Source organism: Halyomorpha halys, unplaced genomic scaffold (assembly GCF_000696795.3).
Source record: "Halyomorpha halys isolate HHAL.00 unplaced genomic scaffold, Hhal_1.1 Scaffold588.1, whole genome shotgun sequence".
Taxonomy (NCBI): Eukaryota; Metazoa; Arthropoda; class Insecta; order Hemiptera; family Pentatomidae; genus Halyomorpha; species Halyomorpha halys.
The window spans coordinates 837452-857514 of NW_027110173.1; the positions used below are offsets into that span (position 1 = coordinate 837452).

General features: G+C 30.8%; 1 protein-coding gene across 6 annotated transcripts in view; it reads left to right on the forward strand.

Moving 5' to 3' along the window:
• The window catches only part of LOC112210356 (uncharacterized), a 493390-nt gene that overhangs the window by 192390 nt on the left and 280937 nt on the right, over window positions 1-20063 (forward strand). Inside the window, exons 1-2 of one of the 6 annotated variants that reach the window (XM_067048332.1) lie at window positions 7548-7656; window positions 18537-18575. The exons of 4 other annotated variants lie outside the window; for them this stretch is intronic. In XM_067048332.1, coding sequence (XP_066904433.1) covers window positions 18565-18575 — 11 coding nt within the window. In that variant the 5' untranslated portion in view covers window positions 7548-7656; window positions 18537-18564. Of the gene's footprint in view, window positions 1-7547; window positions 7657-18536; window positions 18576-20063 lie in introns of those variants that run through there. One more of the 6 variants, XM_067048333.1, reaches the window with a different exon arrangement.

Genomic DNA, 20063 nt, shown 5'->3' on the forward strand with positions numbered 1-20063 from the left:
CACACACACACACACACACACACACACACACACACACACACACACACACACACACACACACACATATATATAGATTACATACAATTAATATTTTAGTAATTTAGAATAAAAAAATTGAAATTTTCTTGGTGACTAAAAAGTAAATTGAAACATTTTGAAAAATAGTGAAATATTAAGTTGATAGTTAATTAATTATTATTATTGGGTTATAATTGAATCCTCTCATTTAATTTATTTAATTTTAATTTCCTCATCTTTCATCTCACTGAGAGAAATATTGATACATGTTTGTGTATCTTTTTGTTTTTAAAGAAAAATTAAAAAGTAAATGTATAAAAAACAAACAGAACAACAATGTTTTACCTAAACACTGTCTCAATAGTTAATAATTAATCCTTAATCCCTACTTATATGTACTATTGTGTATTTTTATTTTTAAACTGATATACAAATTTTTAAAATCATAACTAAATAATATAATTTGTTTTTTTAATAAGGGATCTATATTTCCATATATTCTTATTTAGTATTTAGGCAGTATTTCTGATTTAAACGTTTTGTTAAAAAAAATTATCGTATTAATATTGAAGTATAGCTAGTTTCAATGAGTTGTAAGAGGTCTCAGTGAGTGAGGTGACATTTTCTATTTAACGACCTGGCTTTATTCCATGAACCGTGGTCTTATAGTTTCCGTGTTCTATTTTTATAATACCGAGGAGTGTAGATGACTCCTTTTGTTCCGAATGTAATGCACGTAACACGTTATATTATGTCTCGGGAGCGAATCTCCGTTCCCTGTTAAATCCCGAACCGTGGCTAAATTTTCCGCTCTGGCGACGTTTTTAGTTACGCTTTTCCTCGGCGGGCTGTGACCCAGGGAGCCCGCTGGAGGATGAATTATGGGGAGGGGGTCTAAGGGGCTAGATCTACCTCCCCCCTATCAGGGTCCATTTATCAGAGAGGTCAATCATTAATCACTGATTAGCTCTCTTCTTCGGGTCAGTGGCAACTCAGTCCGTATTTAGCTGTCTCAGGGCATTGCTTCATCTTATAACTTGCCAGGGTAGGGCAACTATTTGGATTTCACATAATTGGAACATATCATCAAATTATTTCACTTATAATAATCGGTATTTCAGACTTTTATTTTAAGTATAATAGTGCTATCACATCCATATATGAAAAATCTGATGCAGTACCTTCTTTACTTAGCACTCCGGAAGGCAAACATTTCTAACAATAAATTCTTATTTTATGGTTCATAAAATATAAAAATTCGTATTTTTTTGTGTTTATCGAATTGAGTGTAAGGAATATCAACTTCCTGACAAAAATACATTTGTTGTTCTCTGAGTGCAATACAGAGATCGGGCACACTCAGCTGCCTTTTGCACATTTTGCCTTCTCTAAACTTTTTCTCTCATAGTTAATTATAAATTTTTTTCACAGTTCGTGTTTTAATTTTTCTTATGGCACTGTTTCTTGGTTAAGGGGGCGGTAGCAGCGTCAGTCTACCATCCACAGGTTGTCGGATCGAATCCCTGGTCCCATTCAGGGTTTTTTCAAGCACAAAGTAATGCAAAACTCACTGACAACCTCCCCACGGGCATTTGTGAGGCCCGTTAGCAAATGGGTGGCACTCACAAAAAATAGGCGTGGGAGTGACCCACCCTGCGAAAAAAACACGTCAAGAAACGCACGATGTATTTCCTAATTACATCCTAATATTGGGAAATACATGGCACGAGGTCATAGGCCTCCATGGTCTGTTGCCCATAGAATAATAATAATATGGTACTGTTTCTTGGTTAAGGGTTTTGAAGAATATTAGTATTAAATTAGGAATGGACAAAACTTTTCTTTTGTACAATTTATTAAAGAAAAATTGTAATTACCTCCAGCATTTGTTGCTAAAAACGTTGCTGTCCATTATTCCGTTATAAATTGTTAAATTATCATTGATGAAAAATAACTCCTCCTTCTTTTTCAAAAGATTTAACTTGTTATAAAAATTTCTTGAAGAAAACATTTTTTTTTATATTTTCCAAGTCATAGTATTGCTTATAAATCAGCCAACGAGTCTAGAGTCTTACAGCTATTTATATTTCTTTACTTAATGTTGCTATTGACCTTACAAGATTTCTTGAAAAATGTTGCTTTGAAGAAATTAAATATACGAGTTATTGATAAGAATTGTTTTATCATTACTGGCAATATTGTTTCACAATGATTTTAATTTACTATTAAGATGTTCGGCGTTTCGGATATTATGCCATCATTATGAAAATTCGTGTTCTGTTGTATATTTATTTAATTTAAAGTACATTCTTAGAATTAGTTCAAACACTGACATGTCAAATACTAATGTATTTTTTTTTTTTTTTTTAGAAAACTATTGTAATAATTTTAGTAAATGAAAAATATTTTGTTGAAGTGCTTAAAGAAATCACATCATTTATAACTATATATATTTTTTAGGAAACAATTGAATGAATATGTTATTGAATTTTTTTTAATCATTGTTCTTTTTTTCATAAAATTTATTCTTACTCCATCATAGAGAGTTTCCAAAGGCTTAGATCATGATACAGTTATTAAAAATACTGATGAAATTCTTCAATTTCCTTGAGTAATTACAAAGTAAACGTGGTCGTTACAAAGAAAAGCAAATGAAAAGTTATGAAGAAGTATTTAATAACTGGTTTTCTCTTCATAATGGTAAAAAAATTGATGCAAGATTTCTCCACAATGGGCCAAGCCGGGCATTACAAACATTCTCCGGATTTCTCTTGATTATTCTGAGGAAATACTTTAGGTACCTCCGAGCGTGTAAAATCCCTTGAAAAGATTAATTTAATTGTAAATACTTTATCCCGAGAGTGGGGGGATATTAATTTCCCCTCAATCAACTCCAATTTTCCCGAGATGGAGTGTTAAAGGAAGCATCGTCGGAATGATGGAAACTAGGGAGTTTCTCTCTGAGGTCGCAATTAAAATTGTAATTGCTCCCAGGTTAATTTCATTACATGACTTTAATTAGTTTTTATGGATATTATTGTTCACTTTTTGAACTATGGTCGTATTTCGTGTTTATGTTTTTATTACTATTTTTTATTAATGGTAATTATAAATTATTAAGTATAAAAGTATGTAAATTAAAATATTAAAAGATAAATCTTTCTAAATGTTTTGGTGATAGGCCTAGTTCTTTATTTTATTTTTTGTTGTTGTTATAGAACCATTTTATCTTGTTCTTTATAATATAAATAATTGTTTGCATTACTTAAATTAAATGTGTTCTTCTTGTAATTAATATTGTCAATAATGTCGAATCTCCTGAAATTTCCTTATTAGAATTTATTATAGCTTGATAAGTTAAGCAAAATCCATTCGGTATACATTCACGAGTTTTAGGAGAAAAATGTATGAAGTTTCTATACATGTATGACGATTATAACTCAACGTTTCAAAACACATTTGTTTATTTGAAGACAAGTGTTTTGATCTCAATAATAATACTAGTGGATTTCTACAATTTTAGTTAGGAAAATCGGAGAATATAAATAAACTCTCACCTCAGTCTTGTGGCAGTTTGTAATTTTTTAAAGGAAGATAGTTGACCGTATGAAGTAGATTGTGATTTAGAAGATAGTCCGGGTGGAGAACAATAAAAGTATCAAAGTAGTAAAAGAAAACTATTTATTGTTAACCAACGTTTCGCCCTGCTTTGCAGGGCTTCGTCAGGGATAGATGAAAAAACAAGATACATTATGGAATTGACAAAACATTAAAATAAAAAACTTTATGTTTATAAAGTATATAAAATAATAATAATAATGTAATTCCTATCTATATATTATACAAAATCTTAACCTTCCTGAGGGTTAGTGGAAGAAGTGGGGAAATTTTCTAGCTGACTTTCCGTTTCTCAACCTCCCTGTTGTCATCTTTGTTTCAATCTGACAGGTACTTCCCCCTATGTTAATTTGTTTTTTTCATTAATTGTCTTAATATTTCCCTTTTACATATTACTATACCTCACCTATGCCATATTTACTTTACTTATCTGCTTTACCTTGTACACCTACCTCTTTACCATATTTATAACTATTTCTAACAAGTATTTTCTACAATTTATTGGTCTAGATTTGTATTTAGATTTTTATCACACCTGATTGTATTTATTAGTAACTAGTTTCTAGTCCACCTACATGTATTCTTCCTTATATTATTATTTATTTTTTATATACTTTGTAAACATAAAATTGTTTGAGATTACCAAAAGGCAAGTCATATTATTCTTCCATGATAAATTTACCTGCCCCCCCTCCCAAAAAAAAAAAAAAACAACGCGGAAGATATGAAATATTGAAATCAAATTATCACTCTTACTGTGCATTTTTATAAAACCTTATGAAAAAATAGTACAACATATACATTGAAGTTAAAAAATTAATTAATACATAAAAAAATTAAATTGCATTTTAAGTAAGTAAAAATCTATTTTTAACAAGTGTCGGAAAACCGAATTTTTTAGGTACCGTATGTACGGCATACTGCTACCAAGAGTTGGGTCGGGAAATTTATTTTCTTCATGAGCCTATATCTCGAAAACTTAATACGAGATTTAAAAATTAAAAAATTGTTTTGAACCTATATTTTTCTTATCTACCCATACCTCACTGGAATGCACCTTATACTGAAACACAGTGTATAAACATAGTATGTATTTCATAACCTTCCACCCCTTAGACTACGCCTAAGTAAGTCTATCGTGACACACTTTTTAGACAAAAAGTAGATCCTACATCCTGAAAAGTTGTCCACCCCTGTCGTAAGGGCTTGGCGTGCCCCAGGGAGGTATCCTCGTATAATTAATAATCTAATTTAAATATTTATCTGCCACAGCTGGACTCTAACTCAGACCAGGGAAATATGTCCACGGTTCTTGTTAAATGAGCTACACCGCTCCTAATGAAAGTAAAAATTAGTTAGTTTCACTACAATTAATGAGGAGTCCAGTGCGTTAAAATATTCCGCCTGTATTACAGTGCACTGTATTACAGTGCTTAAAGTGTTATTTTTAGTTTTAAAGTGTTATTATTAGTTTCACCTGTATGTGCACTGTATTACAGTGCTTAAAGTGTTATTTTTAGTTTTGAAAATGTTTACTCTTCACTAATGATAATCAATATTTACTAACTTATGCAAAGTATGTATAGTTCGTATTTTCATTATTAATAAATTGATTTTTAATTTTCAACCCTAATAGTTAAAACCAAAATATGTAGTTAAACTTCTATTTATAATACAGAATATGGCTTTGTGTGTCAATTAATGTCAACATAGGGTTTTGGTTCAAGTTATTATTAGAATGTGGAACTTAAAATATCGTATCGATTTGCCATAAATCTTTCGGCTTGGCCTTTGTAGTCGCCATTTTACAGCGTCTCGTTTCATTATGGCCTTTCCAATCTCCAAGGTTCAAATAAGATAATTTTAGAAACAAAAAGAAATAATGTATATTGTGACATTGTTGCACATGCATGTAAGACCCATTTTTTTATATACAGAAACTCCATTAATTTTGATACAAACCTTGAAGTGTCAAAACGATATATTTGTATGGAAATGAATAGCAATATTTTGTATATTTTATTACTTATGTGTTATTTTATTTGTTCCGTTAGTATTATCAATTCAAACATAGAAACCATAAAGATTTATACATAAGTTATCTTCCTTTTTTGTTGTGAAAAGATTCAAACACACTAACGTTTTTGGGTGTAGTACTTTAGATAATTTAATGTTTTATTTTTCAGTTAGTGATTTGATGGAATTTACATTAAAATGTATTGGTGCTAGGAACAATAGTTAATTTCCATATGAAATAATATTTAGTTAGTTTGTATTTTGTAGTAATTAGAAGGTTCCTCAACTACTTTTTAACACGAATAAGGTTGTAATCATGTTTACTTATTGTTTTTACTTTATTTAGACTTTCGAAATTGGCTATGTATTTCGTATAGTATGTTTTCAGATATTATGTATCATTTCCAATCTTCTAAATTTTTAAAAATGATATTTATAATGTAATTGGGACATGTAGCTTCAAAAGCAGCTCTTTCCAATTTCAGAAAATGTTCAGAAACGCCAACAAAAAAAATTTCCATTGACATACCAATTAGTTTTGAGAATTTTTGTTATTTATATCGAAAGCAGTAACGTCCATGATTATTTCATGTTAGTTTCACTGCTTTAGTAATTCTAGCTTTCTAGATATTTAAATTTAAATTTTAGATGGAAGTGGTTTCGAACCAATTAACCACAATTTTCAGTCTTGTACACTAAATTATAATATGGTAAAAAAATCAGTTATATAATTTTTTCTTGTTGAATTTTCAAGATATGATAAAAGTAGAAACAACTAGGTCGTTTCAAGACAATTTTAATTGAAGAATGAAAACTTATATTTGACTACTAGATAAAATTAATTAAAAAATCCATTGCTCAAAGAATGAAAGAATAACTATTGTTTAGGTACTCTTATAAAATTTGTTTTCATTTTCGTCGTTATTGAGCGACAATTTTACTGGACCTGTAGGAAATAGTATCAAATCCAGTGACGAGTGAAATTCTCCTTTTTTTCTTTGTTAACGGTTGAAATGCACTTTCATCGTCGTTCAGATAGTTCACCTCACTATGAACTTCAATATCATCTCGAAATCTGTTAATTTTTCTATTGCATGAAACAACAAAACCTGTGCCACGCCGGTGGAACCTTCAGTGATTAAAATGGAGCTTGGTTCGAGCTGGGTTGAGCAACGAATGGATCAGTTTGAACCCTGTGTTCGCGGAGGAGCTAGTTATGCTCTTTACCGTATGATTCAGTGTATCGAGAACATGCGGAAATAGAAAAAAGGTATTTCAGAAAAATGTGGATGGAGCTGGTTTTGGAGCTACACGCCTCACTTTTCAGTTGTGGGGCTCCTAGGACAAAACTAAACCTAAGCGAAACTTTTCGAGAATTGCTGTGTGATTAAAAAAAAAGTATAATTCAATAAAACAAAAGAAACATAAATATTTGCTTAACAGAAAAATTAATTGCGGAGTAATTAAAATCAACTTAAATTTTTTATATAAATACATATCAAGATCAAAAGCATTTGCTTCTTGTGAATTCTATTGTTATATTATTTCACCCTGACTCAATAAATTTTATCATGGTCATTTAATCTGTAATTCTATAACATCTCTGAGTGTGATATAGCTGAAAGTAGATATTTCTTCAATGAATCACTTATGCGTCAAATTAATTATTTATTGAGATGCACTTTAATAAATATGTATGAAGGAAATACAAAGCGGCCGCTTCGCCGATCGGCACATTATGTACAACAGCAGCGAACGGTCTAACAAACGGATCGAAACAGTTGGCCCCAGACACAACAAACATACCGCCCTCTCAGTAATATTTAGTAGACCTTTGTCAGGCTGTGTGGGACATGTGGCCCGGTTATTATTATGTCCTGCCTCGTCCCAGATGTCTCAGTCGGAGAGAAGCTCTGTCTTCGGACTCATCGCGTCTTTGATCGCGTCTGTCACAGGTTATCTTGCGATGCTAGTGGAAGCTGAAGGCCGAGAGAGCAGTCTGTCGTGAGTATTATGTGAAACTTATTGTATTGGAAATAAGTCTTAAGAAATTAATAATGATATTAAAAAAAGAAAAACTTTTAAAATATATATATGTATATATAGATGACCGTAAAGATTTAAATATAAGTAGATGGTCAGGGTTTTATAGAGCCCCGTAGATTATGCATCATATTATATATATGTATATATAGTTGACCGTCGTCGTTCTTCTTTTTTTGACCGCAACCCTGACCATCTACCTAATTTAACTTTTAAAATAGTTATATTTAAGGTTGGTTTATGTGGTTATATGTTGAAAAAGTTCGCTACCTAGGTATCTCCATGTTATTAAGCTGTCCAGCATACTTTAGTATAGTATAACTATAAACTTACATAAAGCACTATAAGTTTATAGTATGACTAACTATCGAACTAATCCTCATTGCCTGACAGTCCTGTTACGGCAGCAAATATCTATATGCTTGTGGTGGCTGTTACAGCTGTAACACAATTGAAAATACTGTAAATGTTTTTATAGAGTTAATCATCCTGTCAACTGAAAAGCTCTTATATAAGTAAAATTTAAAAACTAACTATTTAATAACTAGGGTAGCATAAAAACATTTAAACATTAGAATATATCCCTTTTTTATGTGCTTTACGTAATTTATACGATGAATATCATTTTATCCAACGCTATACTACAAATGTTGTTTCCATGCTCATCTTCCTATAATAAATTTCATACGAAAAACTAATAATCTTTCAATCTAATATGTAAAAATGAATATTTGTTTGTTGGTACTTTATGCTCTGTCATACCGTTGATCCGATTCTGATTCGCCTTTTTGGTAAATGTTCTGGATTTTCCTGGGAAGGAGATTGGCTATTCCGATTTTTTTAATTTTTTACGGGTTAAAAAAATTTATTATCAACATTAAGTATTTTTGGCACATAGCTCAGAAAGTATACATTTTTTCATGGTTATTATGTGCCAATCTATTTGTCGTTCTGAAGAATAAGAAAACAAGTATGGCTTGTTCTATAAAATGATTTTTTTTGTTCACTAAAAATTAAAAAAATATAAAAAGGCAGGAAGCCAAGTTGGTCTCCGTAGTTTTTGTTAGGAATAAGCAAATCATGTTGGTTTATAGCATCGTTGTTTGTTTTTTTTTCAAAGAAATTAAAAATTAGAAATTTTTCACATTGATTTATTTGAAGTATTTTGTTTTTCTCCTGGTGTCTATCGTTCATGTAATCTTTCATTGATCCTTTACTTTTTATTTATTTCCTACGTTATTACAACCGTTAGATAGCTAAATGTCTGCTGTTTCAAAGTATATTAACATTATTTACATATGTCCTTATAATTGCAAAATACCAAAGCCATAAGCAGTGATTTATGTGTATAGTTTGGTGTAGATTGGTTAAGTCTCCTAGAAGTTATCTATTTTTTTTACCGTATAATTTTATACTATACACTAAGTAGATATACTAAATAATTAATTAAATCCTTAATCCAATGTGTAAATAATGAAATATATTAATTTATATAGATTGTACTCAATTAATCTTTCTACATACCAAAAGTTAGTAATTGAGAAGCATAAATCGGCCTGTAATAAATAAAAATAGAATATTTTATTATTATTTTTTTTCTGCTTTATTCACCATGCTTTTTTTTTTTGTACTTAGTCTTGATAAGGCCTGAAAATGTGGTCGAAAAGTTGAAACTAAATTAAATAAATTTTACATAATATTCACGATCAGCAACTCATGCATCGTAGATACATTAAATCCATAAGAGTTAATAAGGGAACGCACCTCTTGCAGTTGAATAAAGAATCAGTTATTCCCGAAACCTTGAAATTGATTAGATACTACTCCTTTATGGTATATTTAACTAGATATATATTTTTTCTGGGTTGGGGGTAGAGTAATTTAAATATATTATCTGTTGCTAATTCTTTGTCAATTAACTTAACCTTCAGTTGGCTATCAATGGCATAGCTCGTCTCCATCCCATTCTTGTACCTAACTCCTTATTAAGAGTGTCCTCTCCAGCTTCTTATCCTGGGATCTATTTGCATGTTAAGTCCCTCCTCCTGCTGATAGACTAATGCACACCCTCTCCTTGCAACATTACTTAGCCCTCCAGCCGTAAGTTAACCCAACTTATCCTATCTGGCAGTGGGTCCGGATCTAGAATTTACTGCGGGTAATCCTTAAGGTAAGCCCAACCCTAATAAGCGTTCAATAATTAACTATACTTTGCAATAGATACAGAGGTAGTGAGTGGCCCTTATCTCCCCGCGACACCTCGACTAAGTAGAGCTATTATTTACTACTCAAGGCGCATCTGATAACTCGGCGTTGAACGTATGTACCTTCTCTGCAATAATCTGCACATCTTCTTTTTTTTTGTTTTGTTTTGTCTTGTTTTAATGGACTTGTGACAACATTTAATTATGTTCATTGATAAAGATCTGGAAGAATGGCAATGCTACAAGACATTACTTTAGGGATTGTTATCTATAATCAGCGCTTTTTATTATAGATTTTTGTTTATTTTAAGTACTTGTAATAGCTGATGATTTCAATACCCTAGTTGATCAGATGTGATGTTTTAGGTGCAACATATCAAGCACATCAGTTTTCATTAGGGGTAATCCTAATCTTTAGTTTAACATGTTACAGCGTGTTAAATAGAAGCAATGGATAACAATAATAATAATAATAAAGTAATGACAGTTGTCAATTAGCTCATCTTGATTCTCTTCCTCACAAGTTAGAAGATCTATAAGACAAAAGTGGCCAAACTTTCACACAACTTCCACTTTTCACTTAATTTAGGTATTTGTAATAAATGATATTAATAAAAACTTAGAAGTAAATAATAACATCAAGTTTTGGAAGGAAATGTTATGAAACAAGTTGCTAAAATCCACCAGGAGCTATGCGTTTAATATTTAACATAACTTTGTTTAAATAAATACAATTTTATCCATTATAGTCTCAAAATACATTTATTCACTTTATAAGTCCAACGTTTCGGGGATCATCAGGTACCATATTAATACAATTTCGAACTAAATCATTTGAAAACACTTCATGGCTACTCTGCCCAGGCCAATCCAATAAAGTGTCCTAATAAGTCAGTTTTCACATTCAATTAAGAATTAAAATTATTTATCACAGTCACTTTCTTTGTTGTAATAAATTTTTAGCTAAGTTTATGTTAGTGGTTTTAGTGACGTCCGTTTGAATGTGAAAAAAATCAATTTTTGGATTAACAATGGTTGAAAAGATTCGCTTGAGACACTCATAATAAAGTTTTGGTGAATACATGTAATGAAATAAAAAGTACTTTTTCTTTTGGACGCCTACTTTCCTGAAAATAATTGCAATGTACATTTGTGAACCCATTGTTAGGCATATAATGAATTAATAACTAAATAATAAATATAATAGTAATGTAAAAAATTAGAATTTAAAATAAAAGAAAGTACTGAAATTTAAAACTTGGTATTTATAAATATTCGTAACCTAAAATATCAAGATCCCCTGATACAACACAGAAAGGATGGTTTTCGGTTAAGTTGAAATTCTATTGGTCTATAATAGGTTTGTCGCGAATGCGTAAATAGTTGATGGTATTAGGTATTAAGTAATGACTGTGATAGCTTTTACTGTCACTGTGAAACCGCCGCGGAACCACCGCTTGATATGAACCACGTAGAGAAGCTTGGGCCGCTTCCTCACCTGTTCGCTCCCTCACCTGCCCACATTCTTGTTCTTTTACCCTGCCTCAAAAAAAGTCAGTAACGAGATATCCAGGGGCAGTGTCTTTTTACAACGGGACTGTATTCCCCACCTGTTCCACCCTTCAGTCAATGGTCCACTTCTCCCAGGCGGCAGTCCCCCTTCTTGCTTTGGAGACGGTGAGTCGATACCGCTGTTCTGCTTGCATGGCTTTTGATAGAGTCACGGCATGGTGTTAATAAAACATATAACAAGTTACATAATGGCGCAGATCCAAATACATGCGTTTTTTAACCTATTGACTCTTATAATGCATCTAAATATGTATAATATTTGTTTAAAATTTTCACTTTCATTCTTCAGTAGCAATACATGAAGTACACATTAAAACATGTCTGCAATACGATATGCATTTTGGATGAAATGCGAATGTAATGGCGTTTCATCCAAATATTCCGTGAGATTCTATTTCTATGATGCGGTAGAGGTGTACTGGAAGCCCTGATAACTAAGTTGTATAAAATTTTAGAATAGTTATAAAAAAAATATATATAGCAGAGATTTTAACATTTATAACGTTGTAAAGTTACCTGTATTATGGCATACTTATATGGTTTTAGGAATTGACTCGCAACCTCAATAGCTTTATTATATCCTATCCGGACATGTATAGCTTTTGAAACCGTTAGGTTGGGCGATAATAAAATGGGTGTCACCTAATCCCTTCTCTTCGACTTAAGTTCTTTTTTAGTACATACTGCTAATAGTCTCATTTTATGGATCCAGGTAACAACTTGTTTATCCATATATTTAAAAAAAATGGTTTTCATAAATAATTTAATTTTCAGTATAGATGGCCTAGTTTTTGGGTTTGTTTCTTTGGCATTAAATTGCATTGGCCATCACTGGCTTTACTACAACAAATACTGACGTTTATAATGCTAAACCTGATACAATACTACTGCTGACACGGTAGTAAATGTTATAAATGATGGTAACTGTCTTACAGTTTACATTAAGGCTGCTATCGTGGATGTTAAGTGTTACTGTGTAAACGATGTTAATATGACAGTGGCTGAACTTTTTTTTGTTAAACTTCTAGCTTTGAATTTCTGATTGACGGGATGGTTATCATAGGTTGACCCGTCCAGGCCAGAATCGAACCGGCGCCGTTGCAGACATAAAGTTGACATAAGACATAAAGGTGACGTCTAAACTCTTTTCCACAGAGGCTAAAATGGCCTCAGACAGTAGCTGAACTACTATAACAAATACTATAACGTTTCACTTTATAGCTAGTGAGACTGTACTATCACGATTCTTTGTTCATAGCACTGGCTTCACTCTCACAATATGAACCGTCAGTTATTACGCTTTAACTATTGCGACTATATAGTCATAATAGTGAATGTTTTCATGACATTAGCTTCACTACCGTGACATATACTGTCAGCTATTACGCTGTAACTAGTGCGACATTATTGTCATGACAGTAAATTTTGTCGGGAAAGTAACTATTATGCAATTAACCATTGCGATGGTTACACCAGTTTCTCCCGTGGATGTAAAATATCACAGTTTCAAAATGCTTTAACATGACAGTAAGTTTACTGGGATTAAGTTTGCTATCATGTATCAAACCTGACCTTGTGTAACAGTACTACAGTGACGGCTGCTATTATTCAGTTTATGTTATGGTATTGGCCTTAGGTCAATTAATCTTGAAACCTTTTTATTTGTAAAATAAATATTCAATGAAAATTTGTTCAAAGAGCAATTTTTATTCTAAGGTGTTCAATAATTTATATCGCTTAATGTTTAATATAAGCATATAAAAATTTACAAAAAATTCTTTCATAACAGTTATTAATTAGTTTAAAATATTAAAATTATACAGTAATTTCTGTTGTGAAATTTATCAAAAACAATTAATTGAGGTTTTGGACTGTTGTACTGGTTTTTTAAAATCTTTATTGGCCATAACAGTTATGTTGACTCAGACGGATCCCATAGTAAATTATTTTGGACTAGCCCTCCAATGGATGACCTGTGGCTTGCATGTTAAAATGAAACGAATAAATCTTAGCAAACTACTCAAACTGCATTAGTCACTTTTTCTTAGTCTTCAAAACTAAGACAGATATTTCCTGAAATTACAAAAACTCCAATTTCCAATAGAAAATATTAAAAGTACCTTTGTGTGGGAATGACAGAACTCTCTACATACTGTCTACTACATAATTCGAAAATATGATTTCCAAATTTTGAGAGAACTGAATTCAGTTAAACCTCAGTATGACGTTTCTCAAGAGGTTTTGAAAGAAATCGTTTATCAATGGATTCGTTTAATTGAGACATGGTTGAATAAAAATTTGTTTTATTGAGGTTCACACAATTATTCAATGGGCCAATTAGAAAATTATTAATTGACCTATACAATTAACGAAGGAAGATGGTCTGGGAGTTCGCGAAACAAAAATAGCTGAAATAGTGAAAAGGCAGGGATTCATGAGCTAAATGGAAGATACAAAAACTAATAATATTGCAGGGCACTAATCTCTCATCAAACAGTTTTCTACAGCAAAAAAATTGTCAATTTCCTGATTTTTTCATTATTTACTTTTTTTTCTCCTCCTTTTAGTTTCTACTACATTTATTTTTACATATTTAGTATCTATTATTTTATGAAATATTACTTCACCTGTTCATTTTAATGCTTAAAATTTATTACTCCTGCCTCACAGTATCCTATAATATTTCCCCAATTATTCCTGCGAAACAGATCCGCTTAAGGGATCCTAAACCTACGATTGAGTAGACTAAAAGATGCTTGATATGAGATATGTATTTATATTTTAAAAAATATTCAATGAAAATTTGTTCAAAGAGCTATTTTTATTTTAAGTGGTTCAATATTAACCGCTTTTATAATAATTTTTATGTTTTAAAATAAAAATCCTTTCATAACAGTTATCCATTAATTGAAAATATTAAAATTCTTAAACGGAAGTTACTGCCGTTGTACATTTGCAGGTTGTATAAGGTGGGCACAGGGTTAAGGATCTCTGGACTAAATGATAAAAAAAAAATTTACTCTTGGAATAAGATTAAATTTACAATGTACGTAATATAGGATTTTGATTTTAAATCTATATCGACAATAACAGTTTTTTGTCTCAGGCAGACCCCATAGTAATTTTGTGTACTTTAATGTCCTAGCCCTCCGATGGGTGACCTGTGGCTTGCATGTTAAAATGAAACGGATAAATCTGAGCAAACTACTGAAGTTGCTTTGCTCACTTTTTTCTCAGTCCTCATGTCTTAATTCCCAACAGAAATTAACTTCCTTAACTGACTTTAATAATTTTCTTACTGTCTAAAAACTTTGTACGCTATCTTCTAGTGGGTAATATCTTATAGTGGGAAAAAACTAATATTTTGTAATGTTTTTAATGATTTTTGTAAACTGGAACAAATTTGCTAACTGATTCAGAGCTATACAAATTTTTGATTCAATAAAATCTAATTATGAAAATTAATTTTATACATCCTTTCGTTTCTACTTATTTTAGTTTTTAAATAATAGAACACTTGCAGTAATATATATAATCTAATATAATCCATAGATATTTGCCTTCTTTTTTTTTATTGATGAGAATTATCAAACGAAACGAAATCCGCATCTCAAACGGTGAAGAAAAAAGGAAAAACCGTTGCCGACCTAGGGAAAATTGAACCCGGCTTTTCTTTAGGACGTAACCCGAGATGGAGACCTGGATTGGAGTTGTACTGTAAGGAAAGGGAAGAAGAAAATACCATCGCCTGAGTAATACCGTCAGGATTTGCTACAGCTTTCAGCTAACCGTCTCATATCTTTCTCTTTAATTTTATGAAGAACCTTTTACATTTCTATAGTTTACCTAAATTGCTTATTTTTTAATACAAAAAAAAGATTTGTCTATGTAATTTTTATAAATTATTTTAGTGTATAGATTTATGTTAATATTAAAATCTATACATTGATGGCTCAGTTTTAATATTGATATTTATGTTAGCTTTGCTTATTATTATCAGCAATATTACCTTATATTGAATCACCTAATGATACAATATATAGATATATACTACATAGAATCTATAAAATGCTGACATAATTGACTCTGTGATGGACCCAGAGTCATTTATGGAAGTGAAGTTGATTTTGTTCTCGATGGAGCATGATGCTTCTCGATCAAAACCAGCAGATATTAATTATCTGGGAAAAATAAAAAACAATAGTGTTTTAATTATCTTCTTTAAATAAAAATGTAAAAAAAAAAATCCAGCGTTTCAATGTTTATTTACTATTATTATGTTATTTTATTATTGAACGGAGTTAATTGCCAACCGTACAATTGCAATTTTCAGTAATCATATGACATATTTACAGTAAATATAACTAAAGAAAACCATAATAAAAGAGAAAGTAGCATAATATACGATCCTTATCCCAGTCACTTTTGACACCTAAAATTTTACCTAACCTAAAATCCTTATTTACCGTTTCTGATTTTTTTTTTGTAGCTGGCAGCTGTTATATTGGGGTTATATATTTGCCAATAAATAGCACTCATTTCGTATATTTCTATATTTTACAAATTTAATGGGAATGATCTAATTGCGAGAACAATTTATTTAGGGTTGTGCCAAGAAATTACTAATGGGGCTTTACCGTCCATTTCCCCTTATACTTGGGGGGTACCAGTCCCAACGTTTAATGCGTGAGGCCCAATAAATCTTTCCATCCATAAATGAAGTCCACGAAGAAGGGATTGTTCTCTTTCTACAAAGATTGAATGTCTGACCTATAGACCTGCTATTGGTCTCAGTCGACGTTATATTCTCCATGACGTTAGTTTCAGTGGCTTAGTATACTGAGGTTATGGAAGGGGCGTCGCGTCGCACTGTGGTGGAAAACTGTCATTTTTGTGGGGGGGAAAAAACACCACTAAATTGTTTAAATCTTCTGTGATTCTCATGAACTTCTGTGTTATTCAAGGTTCTGAATTAAATGGAATGCCTTTTATTTTTTTATAATTTTATTTTTTTCATCATAAAATTAATTTTCTATATTTAATAAAATGTTATTCTGAATCATAGTGATAATTTTGATTATTGCTCTTTATTTTGGTTACACCTTTCAACAAAGCGCCTGAATTCATGCGAATTCATTCGATCCTTTTCTGCCGAAAAGATATCTGTATGTGACTCATATTCATATGAACTCTATGGTTCAGTACTTAATTGATAACAAAACTCTCATTTTATTTATAATTTTGTTTTTTTACCACCTTTTCCTCAGGTTTATCAGCTCCTTTAATTTTTTGAAATATAATCTAACATTATGGTTAGATACTATTCCTCTTAGCAACTTATTATACTCGCTTACTCTAGCTTTATTGAATATTGTTCAAATGTGAATTCTGATATCTTGATCAGTAAGGTATTTTTTTTCTAACAGTAATCTCATACAGAACAAGATTTTTTTCAAATATAAATAATTGCTTGGAGAATGGCAGAAGAGCCTTTGATCAGACACAAACTGTAGCTCTTAATGAAGACAGTCCCAGATGCCCTCCACCTGCCCAGCGAGCCTTGGACTTTAATGAACAGGCCACACTTCTTACTGCCCATTGATATCGTCTTAATTCCAGCCAACAGGAGATCTGCCATTTAGAATTCAATCCCTTGGCGGCTACTTTTATCTGATTTTTTTGCCGTATTTGGTTTTTACTTGCCCTGTTGTCAGTTGAAAGAATCTTGATCGTTCCTGACAAGTGCCCTTTGCTCAGCAGGTGTTCGGGACTGGTTCTTTATTTACTTTTCTTTCCTGCTATTTATTATTCCTCATGTTTTGATAAGGAACATTAGTAGTATAAATAATGAGAGCTAAAATTAAAATGAATAAAATAAAAATAATCTGGTTATTTTTGGAAGGTTCCAGAGAAAGCATTAAGCCTCTTATATTGCATTAACTGACTAACTAGTCATCTATCGGTGGCTATCTATTAGCTTATCAAAAAAGGTTATGATAACAGTTATTTTATTTTATATTCTATAAGTACCTGAGAGAAAATATTTTTAGTGGTTAAGTTAGAAAGTTTAATTTACATTAAAAATTAAATCTGTTCCGCTTCAACCGATGAAGGGTGCAAAGCAGGAGTGCAGTACTTTGCAAGGAAGCACTGTTACTTTACCAACGGTTGTGCAAGGATGTGATTTGATCAAAATCAAGCTGAACCGCCAGACTTTTTCTTCCGAAGGGCTCCCGAATCCACAGGGCTGACTCGCAGCTCCAGTGATACCAAGAAAAGTGGTACGAATCCGGTCCTTGGAGTTATTAGCACGTTGCCTTACCGCTAAGCTAAACACTTCCACTAATTTACATTTATTTAAATAATATTGTAAATTAACTTTTTTTTATCAATTCAATCTTTCACACTAAAGCCAGGTCCCCACGATGAATATTTTTATTAATAGTTTATTCCTGATTGTTAACGAAATTATATTTTTTGTATGTAAAAAGTATTTTTGGTAATTTTTTTTAGACTGGCGGTTTCTAATATTTGTTTACATATGTTGTTTTGATTTATTAAAATAATATGGCTTTCGTCATTTCTGCTCTGGTATGGGCCATCTTATTGATTTTTTTTTTAATAATTATTTGATCCATTTCTTATTTTTAAAACATTTTAACAACTTTACGGATCAGTTTATGGGTTGTTAAAATTTAAGTACCTTACATCAGATATCAAATTTCCTTTTTTTTTTATTTTTACAAATTTTTTGATGATTTTATTTCCTTTTTTTAATTTTTTGTAGCTTTGTAAATAACAAATTTATAGCTAATTCTAAAAAATATACCCTTTTTTATATTTCATCAAATTTGAAATAACTTGATTTTGTATACATATTTGTCAATAAATAAAACCATAATTTTTAATCTATTGTCAAATTTTATTTATAGTAAATTTTGACATTTAATATTATATATAATTAATTTACTTTAACTGGTATTATAATCTCGAAAAACGATTTAATTTTAATTTATATACTTATTCACAGTTTATAAATAAATAATTAATTTAATTTTGTTTCAGGTCTGTATGAATTAATGATTTGATCAAAATGTGGTTTTGGTGAGTTTATTTTTTTTTCAAATAAAGGCTATTTTTTAATATAATGATAAACTAAATTTCTAATTATGTATATTTTAACTAAGGTATTTTCTATATATTACTCCTATAACAGTAATATTGTTTAGAAATTTTGAGATAATTAAAATAATTTATATAATGTCTTATTTATGAATCAGGAAAGCATTATTAAATTTTAATTTTCCTTAGTACTTCTTACTATAAGAATGTCAAACTCAATATAGTATTTCATAATCAGATGTAAAGACTTTGCGATTTTGTTATTTTTTCGGCATAGGGTATTTGCAAGGGGTGTATTAATTATTTATTAATACTAATCGTTAAAGTTATTTGATTTTGTCCTTCGTTAACAATAAAAATGTAAAGTGGCAACGGTATTAGATTAATTTTGTTCAGACCACACTTACTATATTTACAATTTCTTTGGCTGAAAAAATAATGGGGCACATTTCTTCTTTGGTAATAGTCTCCTGTTATCTTTTTATTTTTTTGTTTAAAATGTTGTTGCATCTATTTAGTCAGAAACCTTGAAATACTTGGAATGGTTTCAATCCTATAATTTCTGAAAATAGATGCACTGCGCAATGTTCAGTATACGTTCTCATGTGCTTATTCAAAGTGAAATATCCTATCAACAAACTGATTATTCTTGAATAACATGGCTTGTTTGCATTGTGTATACTCATAAAGCCTTCCTGTTTCCCTTTAGAAAAGGGCGTTAGATCGAATCTCAGTTAGAAGCTTTGATTTTAGTTGAATCTTTTATGTCATGTTTTGTTTTTCTTTTCTTTTCACTTTCTTCTTCTAAATCTAAATTGACTACAGAAATATCTCTATGTAAAACCACATCTCTTCTATTCCAAATCTAATTTTCGTACCCTCAAGATAGTTTTTGAACTTTGGAAAGTACTTAAAGCTACACAGAACCGTTTTTCTTTATCGTGTTTTATTAGTGCACACGTGCATCCGTTTTGTTCCAATGTTATTATTTAAATTGTATAGAAAACATAGGGCTGTTATGTGTACAGATGAGTAGCCCTTTTATCGTGGTCCCAATTCATATTTTTCTCTTTACGTTCATTTCCAAAAAAATAAATTACAGTACAGACCACAATATATATATGGTTATTTTTAGCACAAGCCCCATTGTAGAGTAGATATGCAAAATTAGGTGTGAGGTAGAACTAATTCCAACAACATGGAGTTAAAACTTTTTTTATTAGGAAATGCTAATTGGTATCTTTTTGGCATCCTAAGTTCATAAAAAAAAAAAAAAAAATCAAATCTGTATTTTATGATAAAAAGAATCTTCTGTGACAGAAATTTTCACTCTAGAAATGATTGTTGTTAATTATTTAAAACAATTAGTATAAGTAACTAATTAGTGGCCGAAACATTGCAAAGTCTACTATTTCGACTAAGTGCTCATTATCTTTAAACATTAATTTTAATTATATTATTACATTATAA